The following is a 21,336-nucleotide window of genomic DNA, read 5'->3' as shown; positions in this document are numbered from 1 at the left end:
AGGTGGATATAGTGGGTTTGTGACTTTATTTACTTTTTTTTTATCAAAACATTTGCCCAATGCAAAAGTGAATATGGCGGTGACTATTTTCCCAAGTCAAAACGAAGGTGAAATCTTCAACCACTATGATAGTGGATTGAGTTGTGAATTTTGGAGGGGATGTTGGATTCATATCCGAAATGTTTCATTCCGCCTCGATATTTTGATTTATCGGTTTTTGTAAAAATTTTAAACGTGGGTTTGTTTTTATTTTTTTTTATCAAAACATTTGCCCAATGCAAAAGTGAATTTTTCGATTTTTACGTTTAGACGGTAAATAAAGATGCATTTTCAAAAAACCAGTAAATGTCATTTTGACCGATTTTGAACTTGTGTATATATATATATATTTGCATACAATAAAAAAAAAAAACGGAAGCCTTGTGTACCACGTAATCGGAATCGGAATCGGAATCGGAATCGGAATCGGAATGGCTACAATGGAGAGCTTGATAGGACTTGTGAACAGAATACAGAGAGCTTGCACCGTTTTAGGAGATCATGGTGGGGAAGGCATGTCTCTTTGGGAAGCTCTCCCTTCCGTTGCCGTCGTTGGAGGACAGGTGTCTCTTTTCATTTTCCCATTTCTCTCTTTCTTTGTCTCTGTCTCGTTTTTTTATTAATTCATGCAAATCTTCCGTATTGGAGTTCCAGTAAAGATCATTTTTTTATTAAAGATCGTTTTTTTTTAAATTTCTATTAGAGTTCTGGTAAATCTTCCGTATTGGAAAGCGTTGTTGGAAGAGATTTTCTACCTCGTGGATCGGGTAACCTTTTTTTTTTTAATTTCTTAAATCGATATATACATTTTTCTATGATCTGATCCATTAATGTCTCCTAAAGGTATCGTTACGAGACGGCCTTTAGTTTTGCAATTGCACAAAACTGAAGCTGGACAAGCTGAGTATGGCGAGTTTCTCCATGCCCCTGGGAAGAAGTTCAGTGATTTTGGTACTAAAGATTCTTTTCTGCATTGCATTTACACTTACACCAATTGAATGCTAATACGAGTCATTTTTGCCTGAGCAATGGCCTTTTTTATTTTTTTTTTTCAGCTGACGTTCGTAGGGAGATCTCAGAAGAAACTGATCGCTTGACCGGGAAGTCCAAACACATTTCTAATAAACCAATTCATCTAAGCATATACTCTCCAAATGGTTAGCTTTTCACATATTTACTTGCAACTGCATTATGTCGTGCTTACAATTTTGCTTAACGTGTAAGCAGATTCCTCCATGTTACTTGCATATATAAACAACTGTTTTATTGTCTGCATTTTCAGTTGAATCAACTTTGGTCGATTACCTAGTAGCTATTATGCTAGCTATTTGTATAAGTAATTGGTAGTTTACTATGCTGCATTTTGTTTCTGAAAAATGATTGTTATCTTCCAGTTGATATGATTGGAAGATCAAAGCATTAGATTTCAAGTACGACGCACAGACGTTAGTTACATGAGATTCAAATACCAGGCGGAGTAAATACATAAGTTGAGAATAACTAGAAATTTCATATATGCCTTTTGTTTTGGTAGTGACCGTTTTTTCGTGTTTATTTGGATTTTTTGAGTCAATTAAGAATAAATAAATAAGTACATAAAAGAAACCTCTTCATCTGACCAGTTCTTTGAGCTCATGGGGGACTCTCGGAACGACTGAGTGCTGGGCCCAATTCCGAGCATGTAAGCCATATCCATTGATACTGTATGGTTCAAAATGAGCCTTAGTTACTCATGGTCCTTGAGACCTAGTTTCTGTATCCATAAAAAGTCAAGACATTGAGCAGTAGATATTCATGAATGATTAGCTTGGTTATGGATGGAGCAGAATGTTGATTTAACAGTTGGAGTGACCAGTTACAACAGCAATACACTCAGGGGAGTTTAATAATAATAATAATTGGTTGTCTTTCTTTTTTCAATGAATGGTTGGTTCACTTGGTTGTGTAAGCTTGTTATAGCTCTCTTTATACGGAGGACACAACTTTTATTTTCCTTAAATAGCATCTCCCAAGCTCCTTGAACAATCTAAGATATATTTATTATTATTATTACCAATCAATTATTTTATTCCTATTTTCAGTTGTGAACTTGACACTCATAGATCTACCTGGAATGACAAAGGTTGCCACAGGTAAGTTCCAATCAGCAATCTTTTGGTTTTATCTGAGTGTAAGTGATACATATTTTGTTAGTACTAACTAGCAACAACTATGGCCTTTTCAGAGGGACAACCAGACAGCATTGTTGAAGATATTGATAATATGGTTCGTTCATATGTTGAAAAGGTGAGAATACCATGTTATTCATGGTATCTTTACTCAAATTTTCAATCTGCCTATCATCTTCTTTTCCAGTGTTCATTTTGCATCAAGTTACTCTTCTTCCTAAAGGTATAGGACTGTCTAGCACCCAAAAGGACAATCAAGACACCTAGTACTAACCTTGTAACCTGATTCGGAATTGTGATGGTGTCTAATTATTTGCAATTATTCCGACCCATATATTACATATACTATCTTTTGGAAGATGATGTTGTTAAACATGAGCTTGCTTTCTAATGCGGTAAAATTTACCAAATTAACATTCTCTTTTTGGTAATCTCAAGTACACATTGGAAATGATGGTTTGGTTCTACCTATCATAGCGCATGATGAAGACTTTGAAATGCTTTACTTAGTTGACCGGATATGATTATTTTCTTTAATCTTTATTAGACTCCTGTACTTTACTTGAAGAATGTCCCTTATAGTTCCTAGTTTCCTACTGCAAAATGTTTACTGGGTTATCTGGGTTTCGTCTAAATGTCTACTGATTTCAGCTGTATTCTACTATGCTGATGTACGTGCTTTTGGTTTTCATTGAAAAATTGAAGTCCAAATTGTGGTAGATCTTGTAATTTTCTTCTTTTCTACAAAATTCATAGTTTTAACACATCCGTGTTGGTTGATTCTGAAAATTCTCATATTTGTTTGTTTGCTGAGGAATTAATAGTTTGTTCTGGTTTTGTAGCCTAACTGTATTATATTGGCTATCTCTCCTGCCAATCAAGATATTGCCACTTCAGATGCTATAAGGCTTGCAAAAGAAGTTGATCCTTCTGGTACGTAGAAAGTTCTACGGACCCTTTAGATAAGGGTGGATTGTTTTGCCCCTTCCATTGTGTTGGCTCACTTCGACCACAATTAGTTCACAATTTGTTTTTGTTCCTGGTTTAGGGGAACGAACCTTTGGAGTGTTGACAAAGCTTGATCTGATGGACAAGGGCACCAATGCTGTGGATGTAAGTTGTTGAAAATTGTTTACAATTATGAGATTATCAAACTTATACTTTCTTTTAAATCGTAAGATCTCAATGTACCTTCTTTCTTCTGTACTCTTAATAGTGATCAGTGTGTCTAATTTTATAGAAATTTGCATTAGCATGGATTACTTATGTGACGAATGTTTTTAAGGTTCTTGAAGGAAGATCATACAGACTCCAGCATCCTTGGGTTGGAATTGTTAACCGTTCACAAGCTGATATCAATAAGAATGTCGATATGATTGCTGCCCGACGAAGGGAACGAGAATATTTCCAAAGTAGCCCTGAATATGGACACGTGGCAAATAAAATGGGTTCAGAGTATCTTGCAAAACTGTTATCCAAGGTAGGCTCTAGTTATTTCCTTGTTTCTGCCTCATTGCTGTTCTTTATGCACTTTGTTATAATGTGGAATTCCTTTTTAACGTGTTCAAGTTTTCCGTCAGCACCTTGAGGCCGTCATCAGGCAACGCATACCAAGTATCATTGCTTTAATCAACAAGACAATTGATGAGCTTGAAGCAGAGCTGGACCGTCTTGGAAGGCCTATTGGAGTAGATGCAGGGGTAACAACTGAAAACCTGTAAAATAATTGCACTACCCACTTATTGAGTATTATGTAATCTTGAATGGGGTAATTTCTAAAATGTGCAGGCCCAGCTTTACACAATTTTAGAGATGTGTCGTGCCTTTGACCGCGTGTTTAAGGAGCACCTTGATGGAGGGTAAATACGTCAACATTTATGTTCATTTATCGACATTCTGAGTTGCAGCTTTGCAGGTCTTGCTTTAAGTGCTTGGAAACCCCCCAATAAATAGATTAACACATGAGAAATGAGAGAAGAGAAGAGAAAAAGATGGAAAGAAAATCTTGGGTTTATAGTGTGTTGGTACAATAACCAAGCATTTGGCATTGCAAAAAAAGAAAAAAGAAAAAGAAAAGAAAAATCATTATCAAAGAAACTTATCTCGTCTTCATACTATGAATAGATCTACATTTTTCAAATAATTGGTTAGCAAGTTTCTATTTTGAAATTAGGGATTTATAAGAAAGCTTAATAAATATGTAATAGCAAAACAGTGCTTGATCTCTGGAGGTACTGTTTTAGCGATGGCTCATTGATTTATTGGTCAGTGTTATTGTAAATATCTCTCTTCATAAGAATACATAAAGTGGTACTCAATAAGTTTGATGCTGTTTAGCGAAAACAAATAAATAAAACATACACATTGGAATGTGTCTATGGTCTCGTGTGGTTCAAAAGTCTACTTTTGGTTGGTCCTTGTTCTCCTTCGTTTACCTGTGTTGTTGGAACAAAGTCAACAAACAAGTTAACATGGTTCTTGGTACTCAATACTTGTACAATTATCTCATGCCTTACATCTGTTTCCTAATACCGACACCAAACTTAAGGTAGTGAGAGGAAATAATCACATTATTCAGTTACAGTCATGGCTATAACATCCTTCTGAGCTTCTAAGTTGATGTTTAGATTTCGTGCATGAAGTTAATATGTATTTTATGACAGATTGGTAAAATTCACCCAAAGACAACTTTGGTTGTTTCAGATTTCAAGTTTTCATTTCTCTCTCTTTGTAGAACTAACGATGCTATTTTTCCTCTTTAGGCGACCTGGTGGAGATCGAATATATCTGGTGTTTGACAATCAACTGCCAGCGGCTTTAAAAAAACTCCCTTTCGATCGCCATCTTTCTTTGTCAAATGTGAGAAAGGTTGTTTCAGAAGCAGATGGATATCAGCCCCATTTAATTGCCCCGGAACAAGGATACAGGAGGCTTATTGATAGTTCTCTCAGCTTCTTCAAGGGTCCAGCTGAAGCCTCAGTTGATGCCGTAATGCTCAAACTTTTGTTTTTATGTATTATCTGCTAATCTGTTTTTATTTGGCAAGGAGGGTATCTCCATTGCAAGACCTGCAAAATGGAAGGCCAAAACATATTTTTTAGTCCCAATCGAGTGCAGGTTGCTCAAAGGGGCTTAGGGCTTTTGTCATGGTCAAAATTAAGGGTACCGTAGTACTAGTTATGCATAGTTGGCAGTAATGCTCTAACTTGAAAATGGCAGCTGGTTCAAAAATTCTTTCGCTGAATGCTTTTTCTTTTTCTTTTTCTTTTTATGCATAACCTTTAAAACAATCATTTTGCTTTTTTGGCTTTAGAAATTTGGAACCCAGAGTTTGTGGGGCTTGACTGTGGGACTAACACACAAACGAAACGCCTTTACTGGCTGACCCAAATCACCCAATGCATGATACACTTTTAGAGCAGTCAAGCATAACTACAAGTTACGGCTGCAACAATAATTTACTCTCGAAGTCCTTCATAAATGCCTAAGTTGTTTAGGAATTTTTTTCAGGAGGGTGAAATTAGAGGACCAAATAGAGGCTGGTTTAGAGAGGTTCTTTCTGTGCTTGGAGAGGCCTAGGTTACACTTACCAGTTGATGTGTTGCAATAATAAGGTGGAAGGGAAATTATTGGTCTCCTAACAGTAGTGATGGTGTTTTCCATCATTTTTAGCAAAGTATTATTAGTTTAGAGAATCGAATGATTGTTGATTGAAAAAGAAAATTTAGAGAATCAAAGTCTCATTGGGAATCAAATTTTGGATACCGTCTTTGGGTGTAGGCTAGATGGTTAGTTGATCATATTCCAAAGGCCATTTTATTTACGAAGGAAAACCTATGGGTCTTTTCGAATGAAAGGAATAGGAGGATCTTTGAGAATGAGTAGAGGGACCTAAAATGCATCATCCTTGAGGTGAAAGAAACACTTTGATTGGGCATCAGGATTTCCTACTTTCCAAATATCAAGTTCCACGATTTCGTATTTTGATTATAATGTAATTGGATTTGTATTGGTGTATCGCTCTACCTAGTACCTTGCAACTGGAACAAGATGTGGATGGCACATGATGAGAGGGCTATGGGTTGCCAACGTAGTTGGGGTGTCTTCATACAATGCAAATGCATGTTATTCCCCTCTCATATGGATGTATATTACTTTATTTACACTATTAATTGAATTTCACTTTACCGATTGAGAAAAATTATTTCCTGATTGAGAAGCTATTTGTTTCCAGGTACATTTCGTTCTGAAAGAACTTGTTCGAAAATCTATTGCTGAGACACAGGTGAGTGACCTTTCGTTATAGACTTACGTATACTTTGGTGAAGCTCTTTATGTGATTGTCACAATCTACTTTTGCAGTCATAGACTATAAGTACATGGTTCTGTTGTGGTACCCTTTTTACTTCATTTAGGAAAAAAAAAAGGAATGAGTATTCTCTCTCTCTTATGGAAATCATATGTCACTACTTATTACTTTATTAGACTACCGTACATGGTTCTCTTATGGTACCCTTTTTACTTCATTTAGGAAAAAAAAAAGGAATGAGTATTCTCTCTGTTATGTAAATCATAAGTCACTACTTATTACTTTATTAGCTTGTCATTCCTCTTTAAAAGTTTTTGTATGAACCATGGATCTAGTTTTACCTATGTTACATGGGTACGCCATATTTTAAAAATAATCCGAGTCGGATATGTATCCACTTGTCCGTGTCAGACACGTCACGAGCACATATTGTATGTGATATACCCAATTTTTGATAGTTTGCCGTGTCAGACACTTCGTATCTGTGTCCATGTAACTTAATGTTTTACTAGGTGCGGAAGTTGACCTCAGTTGGTCTCAGTGATGTCAAATTGTATCGATGAACGTATGATCTTGGTCTAGTTATGTATATCTACTCTTGGGTTCAATTTGAGGTCAAGACCATTCAAACTCATAATAGAAGTATAAATAAACAACTCAGTTTAGCATATACCCCTTTCTGCGTTCAACTAGCATCTTGAACATCCTGTTCAGAATTATTGTCTGGACCGACACTTGAGTCAATATGTGACTACTATGAAATCAATTTCTATGCATGACTTCCCTCGCATGACTGTAAGTATCGATCAGAGCAAGTGATTGAATCTCAAAGCATGAGTTTTGGAAATACACTTATAGGTTTTTAAAGTCGTTCCGTACGAGTGTCTTGTACTGGGCAGTTAGCAAACGGGATTAATTTGGTCCCATGGTTGGTCTTGGTAATGTCAAATTGTATCGATGAAAGCAGGATATTGGTCTAGTTATGTATATCTACTCTTGGGTTCAATTTGAGGTCAAGACTATTCGAATACTCATATTTTAAGTAGAAATCAGAACATGCATATGTGTGCACTTAAGCATACAGTAGAAAATAAAGGGTGTGGGCAATCTATATCGGGTACACAAATTTCTGATTCCATTTATCCAGTTTATTAACTGTATTCCATTAAGTGAGCACCTTGTTACTATCTAATGTGATTTATAACTGCTCAACAATTCAATTTAAAATTTTAACTATTTGCCTTTCTTATTACGCTTTTACTGTTGTAGGAATTGAAGCGATTCCCATCTCTTCAAGCTGACATTGCAGCTGCAGCAGGGGAATCCTTGGAAAAATTTCGTGAAGATAGCAGAAAAACAGTTCTACGGCTGGTGGAGATGGAGTCTAGTTATTTGACAGTTGAGTTCTTCCGGAAGCTTCCTCTTGATCCAGAAAAAGGCTCCAATCCTTCTGCCCCAAATATGGATCGGTATGCTGACAGCCACTACCGCAGAATTGGTATGCATGATCTTTTGGCTTTTCCTTATAATGCAATGCTTTGTGACACAAAGCACTTTTGATGTCATATGAGATCAATTGTTCCTACAACTAATGTGGCATCATCTGCTTTTAGGATCTAATGTCTCAGCTTATGTTGGTATGATTTGTGATACACTGAGGAATACCATCCCCAAAGCTGTTGTTTACTGTCAAGTTCGTGAGGCCAAGAGGGCCCTGCTCAATTACTTTTATTCTCAAGTTGGAAGGAGGGAGGTACTCTATCTGATTTTATTTTCATTTTTTCCCCGAACCCCACTGTGCCCAAATTAGCAACAGTTGATGCTTCTGAACTGATTCTCAAGTTGGCTGGGCTTAGAGACATAGTAAACCAATTCAAACTGTTTTTGACATTTGCTGAAAGATGATATCTGATAGAATCTTGTATACTTTTTTCAGAAGAAGCAGCTATCCACAATGTTAGATGAAGACCCAGCACTGATGGAGAAAAGGGAAACCATAGCTAATAGGCTTGCATTGTACAAATCAGCTAGAGATGAAATTGACTCTGTGGCATGGAAATGAGAGCATGCATGCATACAAATTTTTCAATGAGCTAACTAGTCCAGCCACATATATATCTATCTCAGATAGACTGGAGTCCGGAGAGCTACTAGATTTTTCTGTCTTGCCACAGGATAATGTGTTATGATTTGTTCATTCCTTTATTTGATTTGTTCATTTGATTCAACACTTGAAGCATTCTTACAAATTTGAGTTTATGTCTTGAAAAGTTAGTTTCCAAAATGACTCTCTCATTCAAATGGAGTAATAAGTTTCAGCAATAATTGGTAGAATATCGAGAAATTTCAAAAAAATCAGATATCGTTTGTCCTGGAAGGATAGTGAGCTCTTTTTTATTCACAAACAGTAGTAGTTTAACAGCTAAAAAAACAGGCCTTTCCTGTTTCAAACTGGTTTTTTTTTAATTCTCTTTTTGTGTTAATCCTCATTTTCATTTTTAAAGCAGCTTCAAGTTCAAACAAAACAAAGTGAGAGAGAATGTGTGAAGAAGATATTGATAGCTTGTCTTTGAAGCAGCAGCAGCAGCAGAAATAGCACCAGGGAGTAGCTTTACGACTCAGTAACCCCTTAAAGATTCCATCTTTACTTCAAATCCAGATTTGAATGTGAGAGAAAAGCACACACACACACACACAGAGTTACATTGAGATCATGGCAGACCATGATGTTGATACTCAAGACTGGATCTGTGGAACCAATGGTGGCTTACTTCGTTCAAATGAGCCCGGAAACAAGCCCAATCATTTGACTGTTTCCGGTTCTATCAAAGAAGCCAAGCCTTCCAGAAGGCGAGCTTCGGCTCGCCAGAGTATGGATGCTGATAATAATGACTTTATAAATCTATTACACGGCTCGGATCCGGTCAAAGTTGAGCTCAATCGCTTGGAAAATGAAGTCAGAGGTGGGAATGCCATTTGATCTGCTTCTTTAAAATCTAGATTTCTGCACATAAAGATTATATTTTTATATTTTTTTATTTTTTTTAAATTTTTGCAGATAAAGATAGGGAATTGGGAGAAGCACAGGCGGAGATCAAGGCGTTGAGGTTGTCCGAACGCCTCAGAGAAAAGGCCGTCGAAGAGGTAACTTACTTTGATTTACTTTCCCACTTTATTTGTCCATTATTTAGTCATTTTGCTATTAGTATTTGTGAGATTGCGGATCTATATCTTTTCCTAATATGTATTAATCATATCGTTTGGCGCCATTGGATAAAGTAAAACATTGCCTAATAAATTAAAATTAATTATGTTGCATATTAGGCTTTGAGGATGTCTTGGTGTTCATCTCTCTCCCAAGTCATTCAATATAGGACAAAATTGGATCATATATACATTTGTAATAATTTTGGTACTGGACCCATTAATAGCTAGAGTCATAAATAGCCATCATCTCACAGTTGCCCGTAAAGTCTTACTTAGTTTTACTCATGCACATCCTATATAGTGAGTCAGCTAGCAGATATAGTTTCTCTTTTTTAACAGATTCCGGTTTTATCTTTTCATGGAATGAACTGCTTCTTTCAAAAAAATTAGTTGGAATATCTATGACGTTGTTCATAGCGGTTATCTACACTTCAAAATGATTGCAGTTTTCAGCATATGTATAAAATCAATCTCACCATTGTTATGGTGGCCTCTGTTACAGTTTTCTGAAGAATTGGCAAAGGTGGATGAGAAGCTTAAGTTGACTGAATCTTCTTTAGAGAGCAAGGTATTGAATGGAGCTCCTGGAACTTACGTATAATGTCAGAATTTTGCTTCTCCTTTGTGCCTTGTCACCAAGATTGATATATGAAAATGCTTTGTAGAATCTTGAGATTAAGAAAATCAACGATGAGAAAAAGGCCTCAATGGCTGCTCAGTTTGCGGCGGAGGCTACACTACGAAGAGTTCATGCTGCTCAAAAGGACGATGACATGCCACCAATCGAAGCTATTCTTGCACCATTGGAGGCCGAGCTCAAGCTTGCCAGACAAGAGGTAATGTAGTTCTTTTTTTTCATTTCTCTTGTAGTATAAAAACTACTTCAGAAACTCCCAATAGGAAACTTACCCTTATCTTCCATTTCAGATAGCAAAGCTGCAGGATGACAACAAGGCATTAGACCGCCTTACCAAATCTAAAGAAGCAGCATTACTTGAAGCCGAGAGAACTGTTCAAGTTGCTTTGGCAAAAGCCTCAATGGTGGATGATCTTCAAAATAAGAACCAAGAGTTGATGAAACAAATTGAAATCTGCCAGGTATTCCATAAGAAGTAGCTTTGAATTTTTCATGTTGTCTATAAATGGGTTATAACTTTTGTCTCCCCCATTTGGTTGAATCAACTAGGAGGAGAACAAGATTTTAGACAAAATGCACCGGCAAAAGGTTGCAGAGGTGGAAAAACTGAGCCAAACTGTACGGGAACTGGAAGAGGCTGTTCTTGCTGGCGGTGCGGCTGCAAATGCTGTGAGGGATTACCAACGGAAAGTTCAGGAGATGAATGTAATGCTGCTTTGATCTATAGATATTGGCCCAAGGAGTTCCTTTATTCTATTTGTCTTGAAGACATTGTGTACTGCTCTTTTTAATCTTACTATTGCTTATTGTTCCACAGGACGAACGAAAAACCCTTGATAGGGAACTGGCTCGTGCCAAGGTCACTGCAAATAGGGTTGCTGTAGTAGTAGCTAATGAGTGGAAAGACGCGAATGATAAAGTCATGCCTGTAAAACAATGGCTTGAAGATCGAAGATTTTTACAGGTTTATGTTTATGGTTTTGTCATTTGTATTTCATTTGTTTGACTAAATTTTCAAAGTCCAATTTTTCCTTTGCTGTGCTATACTTGAACAAAACCTGTTAACGCTTCAGGGAGAAATGAATCAACTTCGAGACAAACTTGCCATTGCAGAGCGAACAGCAAAATCTGAAGCGCAGTTAAAAGTAATATTTGGTTTTACACTTAATGTTTAAAGCAGCATCAGTAATTAGTTCTGTATTACTAATTAATTGAGTTCTTGTCCTTCTAATTAGGAAAAACATCAACTCAGACTTAAAGTAGTAGAAGAAGGATTGAGAGGCTCCTCAACCAGTCTTAGTCGCACTAATTCAGAGGGGAGAAGTGCAAGCAATGGACCTTCACGTCGACAATCCTTAGGTGGAGCAGATAACATGTCTAAGTTTACTTCTAATGGATTTTTACCCAAGAGAACACCTTCATCTCAGTTGAGACCTTCAATTTCCTCTGGCACTAGTTTAGTATTGAAGCATGCCAAAGGGAGCTCAAAGTCTTTTGATGGAGGTACACGATCATTAGACAGGGGTAAAGTCCTTTCAAATAGGATAGGTTCAAACTATTTATTCAATAAATCCATTGATGCGACCAGAGATGTTGAGGCAAATGATACATGGAAAGGAAGCAATGAAGAGAAACTGAATGAATCTTCCAACACGGAGACAGAGGACTCTGTCTCTGGAGTGTTATATGACATGCTCCAAAAAGAAGTAATTGCTTTGAGGAAAGCAGGTCATGAGAAGGATCAAAGTCTCAAAGACAAGGACGACGCCATTGAGGTCATTACTTTGTTTCATCTATCCTAGTATGTTGTGTTTGTAATATGTAATTCTGACATCATATACGAGTTTAATTTGATTCAGATGTTAGCAAAGAAGGTTGATACGTTGACCAAAGCAATGGAGGTGGAGGCCAAAAAGATGAGAAGGGAAGTGGCTGTAATGGAGAAGGAGGTAGCAGCCATGCGTGTCGAGAAAGATCATGAAAGTAGGGCTAAGCGACTTGGAAGTGGTAGTTCCAAGGTCGTAAGCAGTTCTCAAATGAATCCAGGAAGGTATGTATAGTATGTGTGCAATTCCTTGTATTTTGGACAAATTCTTTTGTTGCTTCTTCATTTAAGTTGTGACATTTCTTTTAACAGCAGAGCTTTTGTGCTTCTGCTTAGAACTATTCTGGTAATGGTCATCGATCATATGCTTTCAACATAAAGATTCTTTTATTGTTTTTGTTTTTGTTTTCAGTATTTATTGTTTTGTATGTGGGCCGAAACATGAATTCCATACTACTAATATTATGACATCTGAAGTGCTTCTTTAAAGTATGATTAGATATTCAGATGTGGATCTGTTTGTTAAATCGCTTCTTGTTCTTCTTGCTCTTATTCCTTCATGGCCTTTCTTGCATGTGGTTTCAAACCAACTTTAATTAATGGGGAATGGTGTGACTGCATGGTCTTGATGAGTTTTCATTGCAAAATGACAGTTAATGAAAGTTTGATTATTTTCTGGCTTTGAACATCATATTCATCTCCAATTCTCCATTACGTGTGTTGCACTTGTTTGGTTGCCTGGACCTGGAATTTCATTGTTTTCTCGTAGTAGTTCTAAAATTGTTCTGTAGTCTTCCTAACTGCCTGAATAAAAATTAGCCTCTCTCAGAGTCTGACCTTGTTAGTTGCATTTCTGCAGAAGTCTCTCCCGGAATGGGTCCCTGCGTAATGTCCAATGACGAACAGCCCCTAGTCTAGAAGCAGTGGCGAGTCATTCACATAGGCCTTTGTTCCCTTCTTTTCTGCTTTTTATTTCATGATGATTGATTTTAAGATCACAAGCCATATGCCGATGACCTGCAGTAGAAAAAGTTAGAAAGCCGAATTCAAATGATGGAGAAGTCTGTCTGTTACGAAATGAATATTTCCCTGTGCTGCTAATCAGCAAGAACTGAAAGGATGTTGGCATGTTGCAGATGGCTAACCTTTTTGGAATGATTTCTTTGAGTTTGCTTGGTTGTTGTATAGGATATTATTGTCATTTTATTCACTCTGTAATTTGCAGTTAGTGTGTTCGTTTGCTTTCTCAAGGTTGTGAATATTTTTTAATCAGATCAAGGTCAGAGCTTTCATGATTGTGTAATTCTGTTTAGGTTTTTTTGGCGTTGATAATCAAAATTTTATGTGATTCAACGGATTCAACCTCCAAAAGGATATGATATGTTATCTTGTTTAATTTGAATGCCACATGTTAACGTCTCTGCTAAATTTAAATAAATACATCCGAAACACTAGGGTTGCTCCTGTATCTTTCTGGATTTAAATTTAACAATCATACTTGCTTCATGGTATTGCGTCATGTTTGACCAGTAGTACGTAAATGCTAGACTTGCATTTCTCTCCTACTTTATTACTAAGTTCACACTATTATGTGCAATTGTTGCTCTTTTAGATTGTAACAAGTTGTGAAAACCATCTTTGAGAGCACACAGAAGCCTTTGAGTCTTTGACTTGCATATCGTTAGATTCTGTCTGAATCTCTTAAAATTCACCTGTATGATTCGATGTTAAACTATAATGAGAGATGCCATTTCTGTTGAAATTGTTCTTCCCTCAGGCTCACCTGCTTAGAGTAACCTAAAGAGATCCCTGTATGCCTCTGTCAATATCCATCAACATATTGTTGAACTGGATAATGGCATGGAATTTTTCCTCCATAATCATGAGGTTCTATCTGCACAGAAAGATGTAAAGAATTATCTGTAGTATCACCTACACAAGATTGAGCTAACCTGTTTGCCTGACTAACAAATTTTAACATGCCTTCAAGGTGTACTCAAGAAATTTATCAAGATATAGCAATAGAACTTAAGTAAATGATTTACACCTTGAGGCGCGCCTGAAGACCATTCTACTATGGGAACATACTTACATACCCCTGAGGCTGAGGGTATGTTCATATTACTCAAAGACTAAAATGTCATTCAACAAGACTTTCAAATGGTTTAACGCCTTAGTGGCTTACGAGAAAATGTAATGTCCTTCTTGTTTCTAAAATTGCAAGTCACACGCACTTTTCTTTTTTATAACTTTGGTCCTACACTGTCAGCCACGAATTCCATCCTACAGTTAAGCTTAAGGTTGGAGGAAGAGAAGTGGTAGTGGGGGTGGAATACCCATGGAAGCCCTCGTTTTGTGTTCATTGCAAAAGATTTGGGCATTCTACAGCCAAGTGCAACAAAAGACCACCTCAAAACAGGGAAGCTACTGGCATAAACACTAGAACTAACAATCAAGGTGAAGTAGCTCGAGGAGCTGCAGGTGGCACAGAAAGGAACTTTTAACCAGAGGATCTTACCTCAGTAGCAGAAGCCATTAGTGGAAATATGGTGAGTGTGCACACTTGAATCCCAGATGGAGAAACTAATGGTACAGGCCTACAGGGTGGGAAATGGTTCCTTTCATCCAGCCTGTGAGTGTCGAATCCATAGACTCCACAATGCCTAACATGGAAGTTCCTCAAGAAAATATTGTGTTACGAGTCAAATCCACCTTTTGTCTCCTGGTAGGGTGTTGTGTACTCATTCAGCCTCAGAAAGTATAGGGGAAACGTCAAGTTTGGAATTTGTAGTTACTGTAACTAATGAGAGTGAGGTAAACTATTCTTTACAACAGAATGTGTATGCTCAGTTGGTAGAAGAAGGAGATGAACTTGAAGATGCATGACTTGTCAGATGTTGAGGAGGAATTATTTGGGGATAAAAACACTTCATCTATGAATGCTCCAGCAGTGGAAACAAGATCACAAGCTCAGCATAAGAGGAATAGAAACGATGGTCATAGGGATGAGGAACAAAGTGGGCATATGCAGGCTCACCAACAACTCAGTAACACTGGTAAGAAGAAAGTGGGCCGGCCAAGAGGAACTGGGAAGAAGAACAAAGGTCACTAATTTCAGTTTTTGATTAAAGGCTAAAGTATGTATATGGAATATAAGGCCATTGAATAACTTAAATAAAGCTAGAGACCTTAATATATAGCTTTATAATAGCAAACAAGTTAACTCGTTTTGGGTTGTTGAAAACTAAGGTTAGAAGAGATAAGTATGAGTTGATTTGGGTTGTTGAAAACTAAGGTTAGAAGAGATAAGTATGAGTTGATTATGAAAACATGCTGCCCAAACTGGGAGCATAATTTTTCCGGATTGTATGACCATCAAGCTACATATTGTTTCTAGTTTCTACACATGCATGCATGGACTAATAATGGAGATGGTCTTACTAGAAAGTGCTCGAAGCTCGATAGGTGTTTGGTTAATATTCACTGGGCAAACAAGTTGAACACCTCCACTCATCCCCACTGTGGTATTCTTAACAAATGGGGATTACTCAGACCACTGCCCTATTATGCTCACCTTGTCGCACATGGTAAGAAGTCGGTTTTGTAATTTCTAGATTATGCACTCTGAGTTTCAGTCAACTGTTGCTGAAAACTAGAATCTACCTACTGAGCTCCCTTTTATGTTGTTTAAGAAACTTAAGAATGTTGTATTTTGTGTTATTATAATCATTTTTTTTTTTTACTTTTATTGTTAGTATTACTATAAATTTTTGTTGCAGAGTTTATATCGAATTTTTGCTGCGTTTATCAGATAATGTCTTTCATTATCTCTCTTCACACACACTTTGAGGACAAAATGTCTATTTGTTTTCACACTTCACACTTTGAGGACAAAACGTCTATTTGTTTTGGGTTGGGGGGGGAGGCTTTTGAAAAAATTAGGTTGTATATTATGTTATTTTCTTTCTAATAATTGTATCTAATGACAAAAGTTTTGTTTCTTTTTTTGTGATGAAAATTGACTATAAATTTCAATGTAGTATATAATTAGAATTTGTTTTTAGAAACTTGAGTTAATACGTATACAATAATTTCTACTTCTTTTCATAAATATTTTTGTAACAATAAATTTTTGAGATCTATGGTTAAACTACTTAAATTTCAAATCCTATAAGAATCTAACTAAAAAACCTTGCTCATTAAACCTTTCATCAACCTTTTTCAGCTCGGTTCTGAAGTAGTTATTAGTCATAAAGTGACTCCATTAGAATCAATTTCATTGGAATGTCCAAAAATCCGCATAAACTTTTTGGAAGCCCAGAAGTTGTTCACTGGTCAAAACTTCAAGGATTTCCAACTCCCGAGTCCTGATCACAGTTCATTGTTTGTTGGTCTGAAAACATTAACATTTAGAAGTTTCTAGGCTTACTATTGAAATAGTAAATGCCCAATTGTGTTTGGAGTTAAACCAGATTAAAAGGCAAACTGTGTCCAACCAAATGAAAAGTAAAATCTTGGCCGAGGCAAGCTGCAGTACACAACAAATACCTTCTTCTAGAGGGCTATTGATTTCCACCGGCGTAAAAACTTTTTGGACCCATCACACCCATTGGAATTGAGCAATTAATAGGAGCAGATCCCAGCTATTGGTTCAGTTCACCTTGCTCTACATCTCTAAGCTATAAGCTTGCATCTGAACTCTTGAAAATGAAGGTCTATTGGTATATAGACAAGACAAAAGTGGCATTCATTCACAAATGTATCGATACCATTACTCTGATTGGATTCATTCCTCAGTATCTCTGCCACGGAAAGTGAGTAGTCAATACTGAAGCTCATTAACTTGTTCCACTGAGGCGTGAGAAATCATCTACTGTCTATACTTTTACAGCAGTTCAACAACAATATGCTTGGATTATGGATTGCCATACGTTTGAAGTAAGAGTGTAAAATAATCAGGGAACAATCTGGGTAAAGCTGTACCAGGCAACAGAATGAAGTAATTTTGCACACTAGTTTCAAAAAGCACACCACATACATAGGTTAACTGAACCAAACATACTTTATTCACACTGCATACACCCCAAACAATCCATTACATACAGCAAAGCCCATTATTTTCATGCTAAATCCAAAAAATTCCCTACAAAAACAGATGATATAAATAGAGATCTTACAGACATGATTACCAATGCAAGGAGCTTGCCCAAAAAAACAAGTGTGTTCCCGAAAGAGAGTGGAATAACCAGTCACAGAGAAGACTTATCCTGAACTCACTGAAACAAAAGAATTCCAAGTGAAGTTGTTTCTTCTTTTATAGCCTGAAGTAGCCCGTTAACCTGTGTCCTCCATCATGATAGCTAAGCGAGGCTTTTAGCTTGAATTGTGCGTCCTAATCCCAAACGCTTCCTCACCAGAGTGTGAACAAATGCTCAGTATAATAAATTAACTTTGTGAATATTGCAGGAATATACTCCACTTTCCAATCCAAGGCATCACAGTTTCTTCTCTCCATCAAATTGCTGAATAGAGTATCTTCCCAGTACATAAACAGAGTACCAAGCCACTATGAATCATAATCAAGCATCCTCATTCCAAAACTAAGGCTGAAATCTGAATATTAACATCACTAAGGAGGATATCCGCTCAAATGCAACAAAACAACATTTAAGAAATTCCATTCTTCATCCGTCATTTCTGTTCATATAAGTGGCAACAGCAGCAGATACACTTTTCGTGGTTTCTCACACTTGGTGTTTCATCTCCAGCAAAACCCCCACACTAAAATCATATTAAAAAAAAAAAAAACTCTAACTTTGACCAATGAGATAAAATGAAGTGAGAGAGACAAGTGGTACTCTAATGAAAACCTAAATAAAATTCATTCCAAATCCACAAACCCTAAACCTTCACCAGGAAATAATAAAATTTAAAAAAAAAAAAAAAAAAAGAGTAAGGGGCTAACTCTAAATTTCGCACACAATGACAAACACAGACATAGAGGGCAATAATCAACGAGGCTCATCGTCTCTTCTGGCCGAAGATGGAGGTGCCCCAGATAAAGAAGCAAGTAGATTAAGATGCCCCTGTGCAATAGGAAAATAATTACCAAGCCTAGCAGCCGACGCTGCCTCACCCATGGACTGCTGCTGACCAAACCTTGCTGAAATAGACTGCTGATGCTGTGCAGGCACTACCATTTCAGGTCCAGCAGCAAAGCTCCAAACCTGTCCAAAATCCGCTCGGGCAGGTAAAGCCCAAAAGCCACCACCCGTCGCCGCAGTAGCACCTTCGTCTGAATCATCATCAGAACGAAGGCGCTTTCCGAGCAGAAACGGTGTAGGCCCTAACATAGAAGCAGCGGCAGCAGAAACTGCAGCAGTAGTATTAGTAGTAGTGGGAGAAATGATTGAATTATTATTATGAGGTGATGGCTTGTGATCGAGTGAAGCAGAAAGAGAAGGAGTAGATGAAGTTCTGACGGAGAGTGAAACAGCTGAGAAGCTAGCCGGTGTAGTCCCAGTACCAGTAGCTGCTATGATTGACGGCTCGGCTTGGCGGAGGAGCCACTCAATTGTCTGACCGTCTGATTTGTGACCCAGTTCTCGAGTCAACTGAAACACTCTCGCTGCGCAAATGATCGGCATACGTATACGCCTTCCGCGTCCGTCTACTTTACTGTGACGGTCTTTTGACGGCGCTTTTTTCACCCCGTTCGTACTTGTCTGTTGCTGTTCCATCCCGTTACTCACACCCTCGGTAGACATGTATGTTTTCGTTTTGGTCGCCGCCGTGTTTTGTGGTGTGTCTACAAAAAAAAAAAAAAAAAAAAAAAAAAAAAAAGAGTAGGTTTTGGGGAGGTAAGATGATGAGCTGGGTGTGGCGTTGGACAGTTAGAGGAGAGAGAGAAAGAGAGAGTGTGAACAAGTGTTTGGGGGGAGAGCTAATCATTGAGGCGCAGGAGCTGGTGGAGACAGAGGGAAGGGCACATGGGTGGTGGGTTCCACTCTTTTCTTTACCCCAGTTGGACTTTGATTACGACCTCCTCTCATTTTCTATTTTCTTTATCAAATTTTTTTTTCTCCCCCCTTGCACACTGTTAACATCATCCCTCCTCCTCCTCACATGTAACACACCTGTGACACTAATTTGGGCCTCTTCTTGGACTCTCTTGTTCCTATAGCCTCCTTTTCGACCTCATACTTTCTCTTCATGTTTTAATCATGTCGACTAACTAGTACTTTCGACTCTATTCCACTGATTATTTAAGAACTAAATTTTGTAATCATTAGTTTGATATTCCGCTCACGACAGTGTGTTACCGTGGTGAGATATCAGAACCCACGATAACTCACTGTCGTGGAATGTGAGAACTCACGGCAATTCGGTCGGTGCCGTATCAAGGTTTCAAAAGATATATAGGAAATAACTATTATTTTTCAACTATTTTGCCAAAGGAGTGTCAATGTAAATACTGCCGCCCTATTTTATTTAGGTATATTTTTATTAGTTTGAAAATTGTGTGCCTAGGTGATTTTGTCCTTTTTTGCATGGTCAACTTTTTTTTTTTTTTTTTTTTGACAATTTTGCCTATGAGGTTTATCACACAAACAATTAAACTATTTTATGAGTTAGTTGGGGCAAAACTATAACTACAAGTATTTTTCATTGATTTGTTGTTTAGTGAGTGGGGAGTGGCCCCATCTAGAAATAACCACGTGCAAAGTACATTTCAAAAGTATCTATCTTAGTGAAATATATGGAGAGTTTTGGCATTGCAAAAATGCAGCCGTTAAGATTGTACATGTTTGAATTGGGCGACCTTACGTGTGTAGAAAATTTGGGGAGAATGATGTTGTGATTGAGTTCGACCGATCGAACTGACTACGTATCCAGTTCCTAACGAACTGGAATCAAGTCGAACGTAATTCATTGTTTGAATTTTGTGATCGAATGATCAATTGCGAATAGAGAAGATGGGAAGTAGAGAAGAAGCATCCAATTCTCCTCCCCTTGGTAAAAGTGGAGAGAAAATATATAGAATTCTCTCTCCCCCTTGGTGGTCCATTGGTTAATTGTATTGATAGCTATTATTGCTCCATGCATATATTGATGTTTATTTTGTAACCATTTGATAACTCATGACTTTTGAGATGAGCAATTGTAATGATTCAATAAATTAATCTTAAGATATGATAAATGAAAATGACACATGTCGCCAATATATTGATGACAATATATGTCCCTCATACAGCCCCCTCTTGTTAGGTCGTGCTTTTTTAAGAACGATCTGACGAAAAAATAATTTGACATGTGTCCAAGTGGAACAGTGAACGTGTTGGAGCTCGTGTAAGTATAGGTCAAGGAACCTCTTAGCGTTTATGTAAGCGATTCTGCTTAGGGCAGGAAATGGAGCGGGTTTGGGTCGGATTCTCACTCAAAACTCTTTACCATATCCGGATCCATCCAAATTCGGGTTGGATTTCGGATATCCATATCTACTAAAAGCACACAAAAAAATACAATATTTTAATGATTTTCATATATAAATGTAAAATATAAATTATTTTTAGACATCAAAATATGAATCTTGTTAAAATAGTTTGGGTTCGGATAATTTAGATTCGGTTATGGTCAATTCGGATAAAAATAAATTGGATATGGGTTGGATTCGGGTTGATCCCGTACCATTTCCCGCCCTGGTTCTTCTACTCGAGTATGTCAATGGACCTTTTAGCGCTTATGTAAGCGTTCTGCTCGAATGAGCGTAGGTCAAGTGACCTCTTAGCGTTGATGAAAGTGTGCTGATAACGTATTAGAATTTAATAGACTTAGAGAAAACACCACACTAAGTTAAGTAGATTGAATCATGGAGGAGAGAATGAGAGAGAGACAAATCTTATTAATTGAAGTGTCTCTGAATAGGAGGATGTTACATTTATGGGTAACCTCCTTTCCAAGATAAAAATTACCAAGATAAACACAAAAGATAAAAGGATTACCAGAATAAACACATATGGACTCAATGGTGAGTATCCATATAGCCCCACGGATTTTATAACAAAAACCCTACGGACCGTAGGGTATGGAATTATTTTTTTAGGGCCAGTTGGGCTTGGTGAGGCCCGCCCAAGAAATCAAACAGTGTTGT

General features: G+C 37.4%; 3 protein-coding genes and 1 long non-coding RNA gene across 4 annotated transcripts; 2 read left to right on the top strand and 2 right to left on the bottom strand.

Moving 5' to 3' along the window:
* The first annotated feature begins 107 nt into the window (after positions 1 to 107).
* Positions 108 to 8,800, top strand: DL1C (DYNAMIN-like 1C). Its single transcript, XM_086587138.1, has 16 exons — positions 108 to 602; positions 743 to 806; positions 883 to 990; positions 1,095 to 1,196; positions 2,121 to 2,171; positions 2,264 to 2,325; positions 3,050 to 3,140; positions 3,256 to 3,320; positions 3,493 to 3,687; positions 3,788 to 3,907; positions 3,996 to 4,066; positions 4,970 to 5,195; positions 6,442 to 6,492; positions 7,786 to 8,014; positions 8,130 to 8,269; positions 8,453 to 8,800. The coding sequence occupies exons 1-16, from the start codon at positions 471 to 473 to the stop codon at positions 8,576 to 8,578; spliced, it is 1,833 nt and encodes a 610-aa protein (XP_086443264.1). The 5' UTR covers positions 108 to 470; the 3' UTR covers positions 8,579 to 8,800.
* Positions 8,746 to 13,587, top strand: LOC147473661 (microtubule-associated protein 70-2-like). Its single transcript, XM_086587137.1, has 11 exons — positions 8,746 to 9,479; positions 9,575 to 9,660; positions 10,226 to 10,291; positions 10,389 to 10,559; positions 10,651 to 10,821; positions 10,910 to 11,065; positions 11,178 to 11,324; positions 11,434 to 11,505; positions 11,596 to 12,135; positions 12,220 to 12,410; positions 13,045 to 13,587. Exons 1-11 carry the CDS (start codon positions 9,230 to 9,232, stop codon positions 13,082 to 13,084), a joined length of 1,890 nt encoding a protein of 629 aa, XP_086443263.1. The 5' UTR covers positions 8,746 to 9,229; the 3' UTR covers positions 13,085 to 13,587.
* A 255-nt stretch (positions 13,588 to 13,842) lies between these two features.
* On the bottom strand, positions 13,843 to 15,357 carry LOC147473660 (uncharacterized). The gene is made up of 2 exons (XR_015210340.1): positions 14,704 to 15,357; positions 13,843 to 14,079 (listed from the first exon to the last, which is right to left on the bottom strand). It is a non-coding gene; the product is annotated as an uncharacterized LOC147473660 (long non-coding RNA).
* A 1,871-nt stretch (positions 15,358 to 17,228) lies between these two features.
* LOC147473659 (transcription factor TCP7-like) lies at positions 17,229 to 19,349 on the bottom strand. Its single transcript, XM_086587163.1, has one exon. The coding sequence runs from the start codon at positions 18,950 to 18,952 to the stop codon at positions 18,197 to 18,199; it is 756 nt and encodes a 251-aa protein (XP_086443289.1). The 5' UTR covers positions 18,953 to 19,349; the 3' UTR covers positions 17,229 to 18,196.
* Between the last annotated feature and the right edge of the window lie 1,987 nt (positions 19,350 to 21,336).

This window comes from Coptis chinensis, unplaced genomic scaffold (genome assembly GCF_015680905.1).
Source record: "Coptis chinensis isolate HL-2020 unplaced genomic scaffold, ASM1568090v1 utg1955_pilon_pilon, whole genome shotgun sequence".
NCBI classification, from domain to species: Eukaryota; Viridiplantae; Streptophyta; class Magnoliopsida; order Ranunculales; family Ranunculaceae; genus Coptis; species Coptis chinensis.
This window is presented reverse-complemented; position numbering and strand designations above follow the sequence as displayed.

Excerpts from the sequence above, each read along its gene's own strand:
- DL1C (XM_086587138.1), top strand. The coding sequence starts at position 471 with ATGGCTACAATGGAGAGCTTGATAGGACTTGTGAACAGAATACAGAGA. Across the intron at positions 807-882 it reads TTTTCTACCTCGTGGATCGG|GTATCGTTACGAGACGGCCT; the intron begins GTAACCTTTTTT and ends TGTCTCCTAAAG. Across the intron at positions 991-1,094 it reads GAAGAAGTTCAGTGATTTTG|CTGACGTTCGTAGGGAGATC; the intron begins GTACTAAAGATT and ends TTTTTTTTTCAG.
- LOC147473661 (XM_086587137.1), top strand. The coding sequence starts at position 9,230 with ATGGCAGACCATGATGTTGATACTCAAGACTGGATCTGTGGAACCAAT. Across the intron at positions 11,066-11,177 it reads GGAAAGTTCAGGAGATGAAT|GACGAACGAAAAACCCTTGA; the intron begins GTAATGCTGCTT and ends ATTGTTCCACAG. Across the intron at positions 12,411-13,044 it reads TCTCAAATGAATCCAGGAAG|AAGTCTCTCCCGGAATGGGT; the intron begins GTATGTATAGTA and ends GCATTTCTGCAG.
- LOC147473659 (XM_086587163.1), bottom strand. The coding sequence starts at position 18,952 with ATGTCTACCGAGGGTGTGAGTAACGGGATGGAACAGCAACAGACAAGT.